At 36.2% G+C, this 17,057-nt stretch overlaps 1 protein-coding gene across 3 annotated transcripts in view; it reads right to left on the bottom strand.

Moving 5' to 3' along the window:
- The window catches only part of ARHGAP44 (Rho GTPase activating protein 44), a 176,024-nt gene that overhangs the window by 15,393 nt on the left and 143,574 nt on the right, over nt 1-17,057 (bottom strand). For all 3 annotated transcript variants that reach the window (XM_051995581.1, XM_051995580.1, XM_051995579.1), the window contains one exon: nt 6,923-7,068. In XM_051995581.1, the coding sequence (XP_051851541.1) occupies nt 6,923-7,068 (146 nt within the window). The remainder of the gene's footprint in view (nt 1-6,922; nt 7,069-17,057) is intronic.

Genomic DNA, 17,057 nt, shown 5'->3' with positions numbered 1-17,057 from the left:
GTTGGATATGTTGCAGTATATCCTAGATACAATATATGTTTGCAGAACCGAACAGTTCTCTTGTTGCATAGGGAGAATTGGATTCAGAAGGTATAAATAACCTGGGAAGAAAAACTAAAATGCAGATAGTTCACATTCGTTTCCCAGTGTTCTTTCTTTGGGTGTAGCTGCTTTTGTCCATCATTTATCAATTGAAACTCAGGTCTCTTTGTCAAAGAAATCCACTTCCATCAAAATATGTCCTCATACAATATCGTTGTCGAAGTGTATAATGATCTCCTGGTTCTGCTCATAAAAAACATACTTTTAATAACAACTTTCTCCTCCTACTCTTTGGGCACCGACTTCCAAATTAAGCTTGATACCATAGCTAGGTATCACCATTTGGGAACTTAAAATATTTATTCATACGTTGGGACAGCCCTTTGCTATGGAATAAAGTAAGGAGGAATTCTGATAAGTGCTTAATAAATATTATCTTATTGCACCCTCACAAGAACTCTGAGAGGTGGTTGCTATTACCCCATTTTCAGTTGAGAAACTGACAAGAATTTAAGTGATAATACCTAGAGTCACATAGCTATTAAGATCTGAGGCTGCATTTGAACACAGATCTTCATAATTTCAGGACCAGTGAACTATCGACTATGCCATTATATGAGTAGGTAAAATTAATTTTAATTACATAAATGTCTTGCCTAGGACAAGTAATTTTAGAATCCAATAAAAGTAAATAGGTTTAATTTGATCCTTAATAATGAATCTCTTGCTTTTATGCTGGACAAGTTAGTGGAATATATTACAATTTTTAAAATAAAATAAGCAATTAATGTACTAGGAGAAAGGAAAAACTTGCTGTACAAATATGATATTTGTCAAATCTGGTACACCTAGAGTTCTTTGATGAGCTTAGCAGGAATATGAACAAGAGCAGAAAGCGGACCTAATTTGTAATGATTGTCTAAAACAAACAAACAAACCAAAAAAACCAATAAGATTTCATACCAAAGGTTCAAAAAATTGTGTCACTGTAATGGGTAAAATTTCACTAAAGGTAGGCAAATAGTTGAGAGAAACAAATATAAATGACAATTATTCAGGATTAATGATAAAAACAAGTCATTTTGTAAATGATGTTTACAGATCAATTAATGATTTAACATACATTTTAAAATCAGATATTATGTGCCAGGCATTGTGCTAGGCACCAGGAATATGAATGCAAAAGCAAGACAATCTCTGTCGTTTAAAAGACATGGAAGTAAAGGAAGAAGGTAAAATATGTTCACAGATAAATAAAGGATCTATTTTTAAAACACAGGGTGATTTGAGGAAGGAATGTCTCTTAAAGCATTAGCACTGAAGCAAAGAAACACCCAGGGATTCCAAAAAGACCTGGATGAATGTGGAGACTATTTTAAGTATTAGCACACTTTATGCTTAATTGGGACAGAACTGGGAAAGGAAATACTGTGTATGGGGATAGCAAATAGGATAGTTTATCTGGAACATTGTTAGATGATTTTAGGTATATGTGGCAAAAGGAGCTGTATAGTAGGAAATAACCTGAGGAGGGGGAACAAGGTGTGCAGAGAAGGAAAACAGAAAGGTAGTAGTAAAAGGTTGTTTACCCCAAGATTAATGATTTTGTTATTGAGTAGCCTGTACTGTTATGGGGTAAAGACAAAGAAAGCTGGGTATGAGATGATGTAATGAGATGATATATATGAAGGAATGTAACTGTGAGAAGCTGCAGACGCCATTAGAGAAGATGTAGGGTACTTAATAAACGCTTGCAGTAACTTAGTAACTTCTGGTGTGTCGGTGCTCTGTGGGGAAAGAAAGCTCCCTCAGCTGGAGGGAGCTGCTTTGGAGATGTCCAAGTACCTGGAGGATGGTAAGGAACCCAGTTATAGTTCCCCTTGGTGAGTAGGGGAGTTCAACAGTTGAGATTCTCGGAGAGTAGAGGGAACTCAACAACTGGCAGCCCTTAAATCCGTTTTTGGGCCATTTTAAAACTAAAAAAGCCGAGACAGTGGAAACCGCAGGGGCAGATGAATTGCCGCCTCCACCTAGTGAGTGCCAAAGACCGAGCAGAACACACCCCCAGAAGAGGGAGAAATTAGGAAGTAGTTGTAGAATGTGGACCAGCTAGTAAAACAATAGAAGTACTTAACCGGTTTTTAAAAGAAATACAGGTTATAAATAGTTCAAGAGCTCCCTTTAGTGACCAATGTACCAAAGTGGGGAGGTAATTATTATTAAGTAAAAAAGGGGGAGAAGGTTTCTGAAGCCCCTATTACTTTTGCTCTCTTTTTAACGTTGTTACCAAAGGTTGCCCAATTATATCAACAGCTTGATATAACTATTCCTCCTCATGTGATTAGTGTAACTCCTGCTGATGGCCCTAATATTTTTACTGATGCTACAAAAGACCATAGGGCTAGTTTTTATATATCTTCCATGAATGCTCTATGTGTTTTATCTACTCCTTATGACTCTACCCAGAAAAATGAATTATATGTGATTTTATATGTATTACAACATATCACCCCACATTTTAATATTATTACAGATAGTATACTTATTTAGTGGTTAAGAATTTACAGAGATAATAAAGAAGTGCTTAAAATGTATTTCTTTTGCCCCTCATAAATGTGATCCTACTTATAATCCAAAAGGAGATAAGCCTAATGATATCTGGCAAATGGATGTTATTCACTGGAGAACACAGTGTATTCATGTAACGGTAGATATTCATTCTAATTTTATAGTAGCTACTCTTCAACCTGGAGAGGCACTAAAACATGTTATTTTTCACTTATGTCATTGTTTTGCTTCTATTGGTGTCCCTCAACAGATAAAGACAGATAATGGACCTTCTTACACCTCAAAAGGTTTTCAATCCTTCTGTTCTGAATTTGGCATCACTCGTGTGACAGATATTCCTTATAACCCCACAGGTCAGACTATAGTTGAAAGAGCTAATAGAACCCTTAAGACACTCCTGGTCAAACAAGAAAAGGAAGTGTTATGGAGTAGGCCAAAAGTTTGCTTAACTCAAAGTTAAGTTAGACAAAACAGTACATATATTTACAATTTTCTGCCAATGAATTAATGCCAGCCATTCGTTTTTGGCATACATTTGAAAGGACACAGTCTGACATAAAAGTACAACACCAACAACTACAAAAGGATAAAATTAATAGAGTATTATGGAAAACTGAGGAGGAAATTGGGCAGGTCCAGGGACAGTTGAAGTGTGGGGTCCCGGGTATGCTCTTATTGTTGCAGATGAAAACAGATGTGAACAGTGGGTGCTGACCAGAAGGATCCGGGTCATCAAGGAGGTCGAATGGAAAAAGAGGAGAAGGCAGAAAGAGCAGCAGAGAAGAAGCTCCCAGGACCAGAAACAGAGATGGAAAGGAGAACTGCAATTTCTGCTGGGACTGTTATCTCTCATGAGCATCAACACAGGAGCCAGAGCACAAAGAGAGTGGAGTAACTTTGTGGCACCAGCACAACGTCTGGCTGATCAAAAGGGACAATGGACTTGGGGGTTATACCTGGACCATTGGTGGTGCATACAGTAGGGTGGGGACAACAAACACCTGATTTTCATGTATATGGCAATGTGTCATAGTTAATGGGACATTATTGTACCGATACACCCCAGGCAAGGATGATGGACACTTATCTAAATAATGTCACTTTTATTACTTATTCTGCTCCCATTTGTTTTTCCACAGGGATGATTGGGTCCCCCAAGAGATGTACTCCATGGGTAATGGAATCCTTGAGTATGGGCCTCATAGAGAAGTAGAATTGGATTATCATGTTTTAGCTTTGAATGAAGGACTGTATGAGATAAATGCTTTAGAGATGGCAATAGGAATGGGAGAGGAATTGGTCCTCCACACTTTGTTACAATCTATACCTTGTCATTATGCATATCACCCTTTGTCATGGGAAGATATAGCATTCAATAACACTTGGATTAAGGTGTGAGATCATTTAAGAGGAGCCTTGTTGGCAGCAAATGTTTCTAACCAAATTGAAGAATTGGCTAAAATAGTCCAAGACATTAATGATATGGCTGCACAATTTCAATTACCTGATGATGCATCACAAGATTTTGTAAATTGAATGCAATCTAAATTATCCATACTGCCCTCTTGGTTTTATAGTGTTATAATTGGAGTAACTATAATTCTATTACTGCTTTTATGTCTTCCGTGCTTAGTGACAATTATGAGAAAAATAGTGCACAATATTACCCTCGGCCTCAGGTTGCTATACAAGCTGTTGAATTAATGGAACCATGACACATCTAGGTGTTGGGATTCACAGACAACGGACAGGGCTTAGGGTTGAGGACACTCGGGAGTCCTGGTTTTAACCACGCTCCATTAATGAGGTTGAGCCTCCCCTCTGCTTCTGTACCATGAATGGGGTTTCCCTCGCCTCTTACCTGAGCGATCCCCTCAAAACAAGAAAAGGGAGCTGTTAGATGATTTTAGGTATACGTGGCAAAAGGAGCTGGATAGTAGGAAATAATCTGAGAAGGGGGAGCAAAATGTGCAGAGGAGGAAAACAGAAAAACAGTAGTGAAAGGTTGTTTACCCCAAGATTAATGATTTTGTTATTGAGTAGCCTGTACCGTGATGGGGTAAAGACAAAGAAAGCTGGATATGAGATGATGTAATGAGATGGTATATATGAAGGAATGTAACTGTGAGAAGCTGCAGATGCCATTAGAGAAGATGTAGGGTACTTAATAAACGCTTGCAGTAACTTAGTAACTTCTGGTGTATCGGGTGCTCTGTGGGGAAAGAAAGCAGCTGGAGGGAGCTGCTTTGGAGATGTCCAAGTACCTGGAGGATGGTAAGGAACCCAGTTATAGTTCCCCTTGGTGAGTAGAGGAGTTCAACAGTTGAGACCCTCTTGGTGAGTAGAGGGAACTCAACAGAACATGGTTTCTGAAAAGGAATATATGAAGTATATATGAAGTCTGGATAGGCTGAAGCCATATTGTGAAGGACTTTAAGCATTAAAACAGAGGAATGTATATTTTATTCTAGAGGCAATGGGAACCACTGAAATTTCTGGAGCAGGAAATTGACATAGTTGGATTGATACTTTAGGAATTTGAATTTAGCTGTTGAGTTTAAGGCCATATGGGAATGAAAATTAAAGGAAAAATACAGGGAAACCAATTATAAGGCCATTGTAATAGACCAATGTAATTCCCCATTTCTGGAATGAAGAACCATATTACATGGAAGATAAGATATGGAGAATGATCCAGAGAAAGAAGAAAGAAGAGATCAGATGGGTAGGAAAATTACTAAAAAGAATTGAGAAAAAAAGTCTATTAGATTTAGCACTAGAGAGATATTAGGTAACCTTAGTGAGAGCCACTTAAGTCAAATGGAGGGACTAGAAGTCAGATGATAAGATGCTGAGAAGTGAGTTAGAGATGACAAAGTGCTAAGAGAAAATACATGCAGCTTTTTCTTTCATACAATCTTGCTTATGAAAGGAAGGAAGGCTACACAGGATGATGCTCTTCTGAGAAGTGAAATACCATGTACATGATTATGCAAATACACAAAATACTACTTTGTATGATACACAAAATAATCATTAAAAGATTTCCTTGAAGATGTACTGCACAATGCTGTAGTTACGATCCTGTCTTGTATAAAACTATGGTGTACCCACATTTAGACCTCAAATGCTGGAGAAACCAAAAGAAAAGGTAAATTCAAATAATAAAGATAATACAGAAAGTTAAATTAATAATTCAGTAAGAATCATAGGGTTCTTCAGCTCCAAAAGATGAATACCAAAAAATGAACATGATTAAATTTCATTCAGTTGTGAAGAGGATTCTGAATAGCATGGAATCAAACAATTTTAACAAATCCTGTGGCAAGGAAGCAATGAAATCTAAAATGAGTAAATGTAGTACAAATAAAAGTATTACTTTATATTTAAATGAACTTAAAATTTTATCAGTGTATAAAGAAATAATCTTTATTAATTCCGAGTGACACTCGCCCTACAATTTATGGTCTTGGAAAGCTAGATGAGCCACTTAGAGGTTGTGTCTTTGCTGAGGGTAACAACACAGCTGGTACATGTCAGAGGTCAGACTTCAAATCAGAAAGTCTTCCTTTTTCTGAGATCAGTTCTATATGTTCTACAGAACATTGCTTCTCAATTTAATTTAATTTTTATTTTATGAGTTATAAATCTATGGAGCTTGTTAACCAAGGAAGCATTATCTATTCAAAAAAGTTTGCTTACATTCCTGAATCGTGGACCTAAAATGATTTATTAGCAATTTATAAAGGTTAATATTTGACTTTGAAACTGACCTCAAGCAGAGAAGTTATGTCCTTTCTACAGTATGTCTCTTGGTGCCATTGTCAAAGATGGTACAGTGGTCTGGATGGGCTAGTTGGGTAGTTCATATGTGTTCCTGATGCCATAGTCCCTTTAACACTCAAGTCCTGGTAGAAGTGAATTATACCTCTGCCTTGCTAGGTTCTACTAACTGTACAAAGAGAAAGGAAAGTGAACAAAGCTAAGGGAGAGAAGGTTCCTCCACACTGCTAGATTTGTTTATAGCATATTAGAGCTAGAAATAAACTTTAAAATTACTGATTCCAAGCCCCCATTTTACTGAGGCATCAAGTGACAATATAATTTATTTGAGTTTATATAGATACATCTGAATATAAGTACAGGGCAAAGTTAATACCTTCCAAATTCAGATTGTAAACTGGAGCTATTAAACCCCATAACTGCTTCCTTTGTGTGACTGGTTTATTAAAGAAAGTTTAAAATCAATTGGAACTCAAATTCTCAATGGGTTAAAAACAAAGACAAATGAGAAAGGAGACAAAAGTGATACCTTTCCGGAGTGTATGAGGGCTCTGATCGGTGGGCAGCTGAATAAAAGTAGTCATCGGCTGTGTACTCACACAGAGGACCCCATGACTGGAGCTCTGACTCTCCTTCTGCCCAGACCCTGGAGAAAGCTCCTTGTTTTGTAAAGTGCTGAAATAAACATAAACATATAAACTTATTAAAACCCAACACCTTCACTTAATTAAAATACTAATCATTTTTCAAGACACAAGTCAAATCTCTATTCTGAGGGAAAGTTCCACTACCCAAGTTAGCCAATCATTAGATATCTCCCTTCTCTGGGCTTTGGTAGCATTTATCAATTTTACACTCATGTGGCATACACACACACACACACACACACACACACACACACACACAGATATGGTCTACCTTTTCAAGTTTATAAATCTTCCCAAGCTTCTTGAAGGAAGAACCTATCTCATCCATATTCCTATCTTTTTTGTTCCAAGTATAATCCTTGAAAATTGAAGATAATTAGTAAATATTTGATTATTCAATGGAAACTCCCAAAAGGTCTAAACCTGAATACCACAGATATTTCAGTACTTTTTTCTCCATTCCTTATTTGATTAGCAATGTACTGTATTTGTGGTTGAGTGGGAGCTGCCTCTACTATTCCCAAGTTTCAGGGAGGAAAAATTCAAGTAATGTTTATTCTAATAAAAGCATTTGGGGAGGAAGGAGTAGATAAGGAGCAAATTTTTTTTATTTTATTTTAAGACTATAAAGAAACAGGGTCCTGTTTAAGAATTCTTAAGCCCCTTTCTCTGGCTGTCAGCTTTCCTATCCTTGGGACTGAAGCATTTAAAAGTATTTTCAGTAAGTAAATTAAATTTTAAAATAGATCCCTGAATATATTTCTAAAAGCCCTGCCTCTAACCTCTAATCCTAAATTATGACTATCTCCATTCCAAGAGTATGATTCTGACAAACTTTTAATATTTGACAATGTTATGATGGTTCATTCATTTATTGATTGTTCTATTTTTCAAATTTGTAAATAATGGTGAATCCTGGAACCTTCACTCAAACACCAGAACCATAGCCACTTAATAATTTCATGCTGTTCTAGGAAATATATCAGTCATGTAAATAAGCCTCTTGGGGCCACTCAGCTCCAAAAAGAGACTCAACCTCCTTACCCTTTCTTCTCAGAATCACTGTAATGTTAAAGAACATCCAAGTCTATATCCATCCTACTTTGAGGTAGTATTTTAAAGGAAAGGGACATAAATCTTTTTACAGGAACTGACTCTCTCCCCCAAATCCTGGGGATAAGTCTGGCTTTGTAATTTATCTCCAAACTTTATCAAATAGCTATAGGCTTTAATTTGGCCAGTCATTATTCCTATGGGAAACTGGAGTAGATTAAAAATAAAGTCATAGCACAACAACCATATTAAAGGGTAAACAATCTTTTCATTGGGAGAACAAGGCAGGCACACTCAAACAAAAATTTTCAGCTAATTCCTAAGTTAGCTATTTTCAATGACCCAGGGAGGCTAAAAGATAAGGAGTCAAGAAATAGGTTGCAAGTTTAACAGACTGAGAGGATGATGGTGCCTTTGGCCAAGTAATAAGATAATTTGGAGGGGAAAAGGACTTTTTTAGAAAAGTTAACAAGTTTAGTTTTAGATGTGTTGAGTTTAAGACATCTACAGCATAACTATATCTAATTCCTAATAGGAAGTTGGAGATGCAAGACTGGAGGGAAGCAGAAAGATTGGGGCTGCCTAAGTAGATCTGAGAATCATCAGCACAGAAATGATAATTGAATCCATAGAAGTTGAGGAGATTGCCAAGTGAAAAGTAGAGAAGAAGATGAGAAATAGTCCAAAGACTGAGGCCTGTGGGACACCAATGATTAGCAGGAATGACCTGGATGAAGATTCAGCAAAGGAGACTGAAAAGAAGTCAGACAGGTAAGAGAAAGAGAACCAGGAGAGAATGGTATACCAAAAACCTAAAGAGAAGAGAATGTGAAAGGCTCTCCACTGAGGTCATGAAGTTTGAGGACAGAGAAAAGATCTTTGCATTTGGCAATTAAAAGATCATTGTTAACTTTGGAGAGAGATCAAATGATGAGTCTGGAAGACAGAGCTTTGAGAACTAAGAAAAGAATCTGAGGAGAGGAAGTGTAGATACCTATTTTATATGGTCTTCTGAAGAAATTTAGCAACAGATACCAGAGGGTGAGAGACAATACTGAAGTGGATGAATCAAGGGAGGGTTTTTTAATGAACAAAAGGATAGGGGCCTGTTTGTAGGCAGTAGGGAAGTAGCCAGTGCACTGGAAGAGATTGAAGGTAAGTGAGAGAATGGAGATGATAGAGGAATAAATCTTCAGGAAGATCCTGGATGGAATAGGATTGTTTGTGCACACACAGCAGATTAACCTTAGCAAGGAAAGGTATCATTTCACCTCATTAGATAGGAGGGAGAGTAGGCAGAAGGTATCTGCATGGTATTAAATAAGGAAAAAGGAAGAAAGAATTCTTGGTGAATGGGCTTACCTTTTCTTCCAGCAATATAGCTTGGTGGGGAAGGGGGAAGAATGGTCACGAAAGTTTTGAGAAGAGCAGAAAAGATTAGAAGAACTTCTGTGGCAAGTAAGACAGAAAAATTAATTTAATTAAGACTAATTAGAAAGGTATAAAAAGATTTCCTAGTAGGAGGAAGTATATAGGTTTGAAGACAATAGATGGTGGAAGTGACCCCAAAGTTGAGGCTTAACAAAGCACAATTAATGATATGGCAAAGGGACCAGGAACTTGAGGAAAGTATAGAATTAAACTGGCTTAAATGGTTAAGATAAGGAAAGAGACAGAACCAATATGATGGAATAGAGAAGCACACAGTTTAACTCTTGCAAATTTCCCTTCAAAGAGCTCCAAAATTATGCTTTGAACTAAATTTTGGTTTGGCAGAGACAAAAAAAAAAAAAAAAAGCTGGATAAAACAATTTTTCAGCACAAGACAACATAGAAGGTTGGCAGAAAGAGGCTTCCTCATCTCTATTTGTCCCTACCCCCTAAAAAAAAGCATGTTCTTTTTTTGTCTTGCAGATTGTATCTGCACCGGGATCAATAGCAGTTTTGGAAGCTGTTAGTCCAAGAACTGTCAGGGATTGAACAACTGGTCAGAAGGAGACTGCACAGGACCTTTTGCTGGTGCTGGGTTCAGGACCCTCTTGCATTCCTTATACTCAATTCTGGTCACAGTGTTAGGGCCAAAAGAAGCAATACCACTTTGTAGGGAACAGGATCCCAGATTAGGTTCCAAGGCTCAGAGAAGAGTGCTTGTGATTACTAATAGGGAAGTAGGAACCCTATTCTCAATTCCAAAGCAAAAGGAAGCACTATCAATTACAACTGAAAAAGAGTAGAGCACCTGATCACAGTCTCAGAGTTAGGAGAAGTGTTTGCACTGAGAGCTAGAAGGAAACAAAATTCCTTCATGGGTAAAGACTAGTGAAAGGAGGAGTGATGGGAAAGGAGAGCAATGATCACATCTTTGTAAAGAGCCGAAACTCTTAAAAGGTGTGCTTGAATCATAAACGGAGCACTTAAGGCTAATTACCTATTGGACAATGACTATTAGCAGATGTTTGGAAAAATTGCCTTTCTCACTATTCAATGCAAGCTCAATGTTTTGGTATATACAGATAATCGTAGGAGGGATTAGAGTAGGGGTCCACAAACTTTTTAAATAGGGGGCCAGTTCACTGTCCCTCAGACTGTTGGAGGGCCGGACTATAGTAAAACCAAAAACTTTGTTTTGTTGGCCTTTAAATAAAGAAACTCTATAACCTTGGGTGAAGCTGCCATATCTGGCCCGCGGGCCATAGTTTGAGGACCCTTGGATTAGAGGATGGTGTGAGACAAACCAGACTTTGAGCAGGACTAGGAGAAGGGAGGTTGGTGGCGAGCTTGTGCCAGTTTTGTCCATCTCCTTCACTTCTTCCCCTAAAGATCAAGGACTTTTGCTTATCCTGACTCTGGCTGATCCTGAGGTCTTCAGGGAGCTAGCCTGGACTTAACACATCTCTCTTTAGAGAATACCATGTAAGAACATTAAAAACCTATAGACCTTCAGAGCTAGCTCTGAAAACAGTTGCAAGAAAGGCCTGAAACTTAGAATAGTTCCCACTCCACCAACGGAACAGAGTCCAGCTTTAATATATAAAGTCATAAGTAAATAATAATAATAATAAAATGCTGAAGAAATGAGCAAAGAAAAAAAAAAGAGCCTGACCACAGAAATCTCTATGATGACAAGGAACATTAAGAAACAAATACAGAAAGACAACAAAACCAAAAGACCTAAACAGAAGGCTTCGAAGAAAAATGTGAATTGGTCACAGCTCAAAAAAAATTACTAGAAGTTCTCAAAAAGGACTTTAAACATTAAATGAAAAAGGAAGTGGAAAATTTTGGAAAAGAAATAAAAGTGAGTCAAGAAAACTATGAAAAGAGAATCAACAGCTTGGTAAAGAATTACAAAAAATACTGAGGAAAATAAAACCTTAAAAAATAAAATTGGCCAAATGACAAAAAAGAGGCAAAAAAAAAAAACAAAAAAAAAAAAAAAAAAAAAAAAAAACAAACCCCACTAAAGAGCAGAATGCCTTAAAAAGCAGAATTGGTCAAATAGAAAAAGAGGCACAAAAAATTCATTGAGGAAAAATTCATTTTCATGCTTAAAAATTAGAATTGATCAAATAGAAGCCAGTGACATCATGAGACACCAAGAAACAAATTCAAAAGAATGAAATAATAGAAGAAAATGGAAAACATCTCATTGGAAAAATAGCTATCTGGAAAAGAGACCGAAAAACAGATGATTTAAGAATTAATTGAAAGTTATGATTAAAAAAAGAACCTATACATATCTTTTAAGAAATTGTCAAGGAGAACAATTTTAGCAGTTCTGAGAGATGCAAATTGCTGCTAAAACTGTTAATTTTATTTCTAGTTGTATTTAATTGATTCCCTAGGATTCTCTAAGTATACCAGCATATTATCTATCAAGTGATGGTTTTGTTTCCTCATTGCCTAATCTAACGTTTCAACTTCTTTTTTGTCTCTTGTTTCTTTCTTTCTTTCTTTCTTTCTTTCTTTCTTTCTTTCTTTCTTTCTTTCTTTCTTTCTTTCTTTCTTTCTTTCTTTCTTTCATAACTTTTTATTGATAGAACCCATGCCAGGGTAATTTTTTACAGCATTATCCCTTGCATTCACTTCTGTTCCAATTTTGCCCCTCCCTTCCTCCACCTCCTCCCCGAGATGGCAAGCAGTCCTTTACATGTTGAATAGGTTACAGTATATCCTAGATACAATATATGTGTGCAGAACCGAACAGTTTTCTTGTTGCACAGGAAGAATTGAATTCAGAAGGTATAAATAACCCGGGAAGAAAAACAAAAATGCAACCAGTTTATATTCATTTCCCAGTGTTCTTTCTTTGGGTGTAGCTGCTTCTGTCCATCTTTGATCAATTAAAGCTCTCATTATCGAAGAGATCCACTTCCATCAGAATACATCTTCAAACAGTATCGTTGTTGAGGTATATAATGATCTCCTGGTTCTGCTCGTTTCACTTAGCATCAGTTCATGTAAGTCTCACCAGTCCTCTCTCCATAACATTCATATACCACAATTTACTCAACCATTCTCCAATTGATGGGCATACTTTCATTTTCCAGCTTCTAGCCACTACAAACAGGACTGCCACAAACATTTTAGCACATACAGATCCCTTTCCTTTCTTTAGTATCTCTTTGGGGTATAAGCCCAGTAGAAACAATGCTGGATCAAAGGGTATGCACAGTTTGATAACTTTTTGAGCATAGTTCCAAATTGCTCTCCAGAATGGCTGGATGTGTTCACGATTCCACCAACAATGTATCAGTGTCCCTGTTTTCCCACACCCCCTCCAACATTCCACATTATCTTTCCCAGTCATTCTCGCCAATCTGATAGGTGTGTAGTGGTATCTCAGAGTTGTCTTAATTTGCATTTCTCTGATTAATAATGACTTGGAGCATATTTTCATATGTCTATAAATAGTTTCAATTTCTTCATCTGAGAATTGTCTGTTCATATCCTTTGACCATTTATCAATTGGAGAATGGTTTGATTTCTTATAGATTAGAGTCAATTCTCTATATATTTTGGAAATGAGGCCTTTATCAGAACCTTTGATTGTAAAAATGTTTTCCCAGTTTATTGTTTCCCTTCTAATCTTGTCTGCATTTGTTTTGTTTGTACAAGAACTTTTCAATTTGATATAATCAAAATTTTCTATTTTGTGGCCAATAGTGATCCCTAGTTCTTCTTTGGTCATAAATTCCTCCCTCTTCCACAGGTCTGCGAGGTAAACTATCCTATGCTCTTCCAATTTATTTATAATCTCATTCTTTATGCCTAGGTCATGAACCCATTTTGATCTTATCTTGGTGTATGGTGTTAAAGGTGGGTCAATGCCTAGTTTCTGCCATGCTGATTTCCAATTTTCCCAGCAATTTTTGTCAAATAATGCATTCTTATCCCAGAAACTGGTGTCTTTGGGTTTGTCAAACACTATATTATTAAAGTTATTGGCTGTTTTGTCCTTTGAACCTAACCTATTCCATTGATCAACTAGTCTATTTCTTAGCCAATACCAGATGGTTTTAGTAACTGCTGCTTTATAATATAATTTTAGATCTGGTACAGCTAGGCCACCTTCATTTGATTTTTTTTTTCATTAATTCCCTTGAAATTCTTGACCTTTTGTTTTTCCATATGAACTTTGCTGTTATTTTTTCTAGTTCATCAAAGTAGTTTTTGGGGAGTCTGATTGGTATAGTGCTAAATAAATAGATTAATTTAGGTGGTATTGTCATCTTTATTATATTTGCTTGCCCAATCCAAGAGCATTTAATATTTTTCCAGTTGGTTAGATCAGACTTAATTTGTGTGGAAAGTGTTTTGTAGTTTTGCTCATAAAGTTTCTGATTTTCCCTTGGCAGATAGATTCCTAAATATTTTATACAATCAGTAGTTACTTTAAATGGAATTTCTTTTTGTAACTCTAACTGTTGGGTTTGTTAGTGATATATAAGAATGCTGATGATTTATGTGGGTTTATTTTGTATCCTGCAACTTTGCTGAAGGTGTGGATTGTTTCTAATAACTTTTTGGTAGAGTCTCTGGGGTTCTCTAAGTATACCATCATATCATCAGCAAAGAGTGATAATTTGGTTTCCTCATTGCCTATTCTTATTCCTTTAATCTCTTTCTCAACTCTTATTGCCAAAGCTAGCATTTCTAATACAATATTAAATAGTAACGGTGATAGCGGGCAACCTTGTTTTACTCCTGATCTTATTGGGAATGGTTGCAGTTTGTCCCTGTTACATATGATGCCTACTGCTGGTTTTAAATAGATGCTACTGATTATTTTAAGGGAAAGTCCATTTATTCTTATACTCTCAAGAGTTTTTAATAGGAATGGATGTTGGATTTTATCAAATGCTTTTTCTGCATCTATTGAGATGATCATATGGTCTTTGTTAATTTGATTATTAATATGGCCAATTATATTGATAGTTTTCCTAATATTGAACCAGCTCTGCATTCCTGGTATAAATCCTACTTGATCATGGTGTATTATCCTGGGGATGATTTTCTGTAGTCCTTTTGCTAATATCTTATTTAAGATTTTAGCATCAATATTCATTAGGGAGATTGGTCTATAATTTTCTTTCTCTGTTTTCAACTACCTGGTTTAGGTATTAGTACCATGTCTGTGTCATAAAAGGAGTTTGGTAGGACTCCTTCATTCCCTATTTTTTCAAATAGTTTATAAAGAATTGGGGCTAATTGTCCTTTGAATGTTTGGTAGAATTCACATGTAAATCCATCATGGTCCCGGGGATTTTTTTTTAGGGAGTTGATTAATAGCTTGTTCTTTTTCTTTTTCTGAAATGGCACTATTTAAACAATTTAATTCCTCCTCTGATAATCTGGGAAGCCTATATTTTTGGAAGGTAGTCATCCGTTTTTGCTTAGGTTATCAAATTTATTGGCATAAAGTTGGGCAAAGTAACCCCTTATTATTTCTTTAATTTCCTCTTCATCAGTGGAAAGTTCTCCTTTTTCATTTTTAAGACTGCCAATTTGATTTCCCTCTCTCCTTTTTCTAATCAGATTTACCAAAGGTTTATCAATTTTCTTGGTTTTTTCATAAAACCTACTCTTAGTTTTATTTATGAGTTCAATAGTTTTTTTACTTTCTATATTATTAATTTCTCTTTTTAATTTTAGAATTTCAAGTTTAGTAATTGATTGGGGGGGTTTAATTTGGTCTTTTTCTAACTTTTTAAGTTCCAGGCCCAATTCATTGATCTTCTCTTTTTCTATCTTATTCAAGTAAGCCTCTAAGGATATAAAATTTCCCCTTATTACTGCTTTGGCTGTGTCCCATAAATTTTGATATAATGTCTCATCGTTGTCATTATCTTGAGTGAAATTATTAATTGTGTCTATAATTTGCTGTTTCATCCAATCATTCTTTAAGATGAGATTATTTAGTCTCCAATTACTTTTTGGTCTATTTACACCTAACTTTTTGTTGAATGTAGTTTTTATTGCACTGTGATCTCAAAAGAAAGCATTTACTATTTCTGCCTTCCTGCATTTAATTTTGAGGTCTTTATGTCCTAATATATGGTCAATTTTTGTGTAGGTTCCATGAACTGCTGAGAAGAAAGTATACTCCTTTCTGTCACCATTCAGTTTTCTCCAGAGATCTATCATACCTAGTTTTTCTAATATTCTATTTACCTCTTTAATTTCTTTCTTATTTGTTTTGTGATTTGATTTATCTAAATCTGAGAGTGCAAGATTGAGATCTCCCACTATTATAGTTTTGCTGTCTATTTCTTTTCGCAACTCTCTTAACTTCTCTTTAAGGAAGTTAGATGCTATACCACTTGGTGCATATATGTTTAATACTGATATTGCTTCATTGTCTATAGTACCCTTTAGCAAGATATAGTTTCCTTCCTTATCTCTTTTAATTAGCTCAATCTTTGCTTTTGCTTGATCTGAGATAAGGATGGCTACCCCTGCTTTTTTTACTTCACCTGAAGCATAATAGAGTCTGCTCCAGCCTTTTACCTTTACTCTGTATGTATCTCCCTGTTTTAAATGTGTTTCCATAAACAACAGATTGTAGGGTTCTGACTTTTGATCCAGTCTGCTATCCACCTCCTCTTTATGGGAGAGTTCATCCCATTCACATTTACAGTTAAAATTTACTAATTCTGTATTTTCTGCCCTCCTAATATCCCCAGATTAAACTTTTCTTTTTCTTGCCCTCCTTCCCTTCTTCCCTAGTATTAAACTTATTGGTCCCACTAACATCGCGCAGCTCTCCCACTTTAGTATCCCTCTCTCCTCCCTTTGAATCCATTCCCCTTTTCTTGTTCCCTTCCCTTATTACTCTCTTTCCTTCTCCCTTTTCCTCTCCCACTTTTTAATGAAGTGAGAGAAGAATCTGTGTAAAACAAATATGTCAATTGTTTCCTCTGAGCCAACTCTGATGAAAGTAGGATTCACACAATGTTCCTCCCCTCTCTAAGTTCCCTCATATATGATAGGTTTCCTTTGCCTCATTGTCGCATGTAGTTTCCCTCTTTTTATCTCCCCTCTTCCCTTTTTCTGACACTATCCCCTTTCCATTTCTACTTCCCTTTTTTATGTTATATGTATAATCAAATTATACATATGGTTTTTATGTATATTCACAACAGAAATACAGTTCTCAAGAGTTCCTTTTACCTTTATCTACTTCTCTTGATTCCTGTTGTTGAAGATCAAATTTTTTGTTTAAGTCTGTTTTTTTTCCTTGGAAACAGATGGAATTCCTCTATTTCATTAAATGTCCATCTTCTTCCATGGAAAAAAAATACTCAGCTTAGCTGGGTAGTTTATTCTTGGCTGTATTCCAAGTTCTTTTGCCTTTCGGAATATCTGATTTCAGGCCCTTCGATCCTTTAATGTTGAGGCAGCCAGATCTTGCGTGACCCTTATTGTAGCATCTCAGCATTTGAACTGTTTTTTCCTGGCTGC

The sequence above is a fragment of the Antechinus flavipes genome, chromosome 4 (genome assembly GCF_016432865.1).
Source record: "Antechinus flavipes isolate AdamAnt ecotype Samford, QLD, Australia chromosome 4, AdamAnt_v2, whole genome shotgun sequence".
Classification (NCBI taxonomy): Eukaryota; Metazoa; Chordata; class Mammalia; order Dasyuromorphia; family Dasyuridae; genus Antechinus; species Antechinus flavipes.
This window is presented reverse-complemented; position numbering and strand designations above follow the sequence as displayed.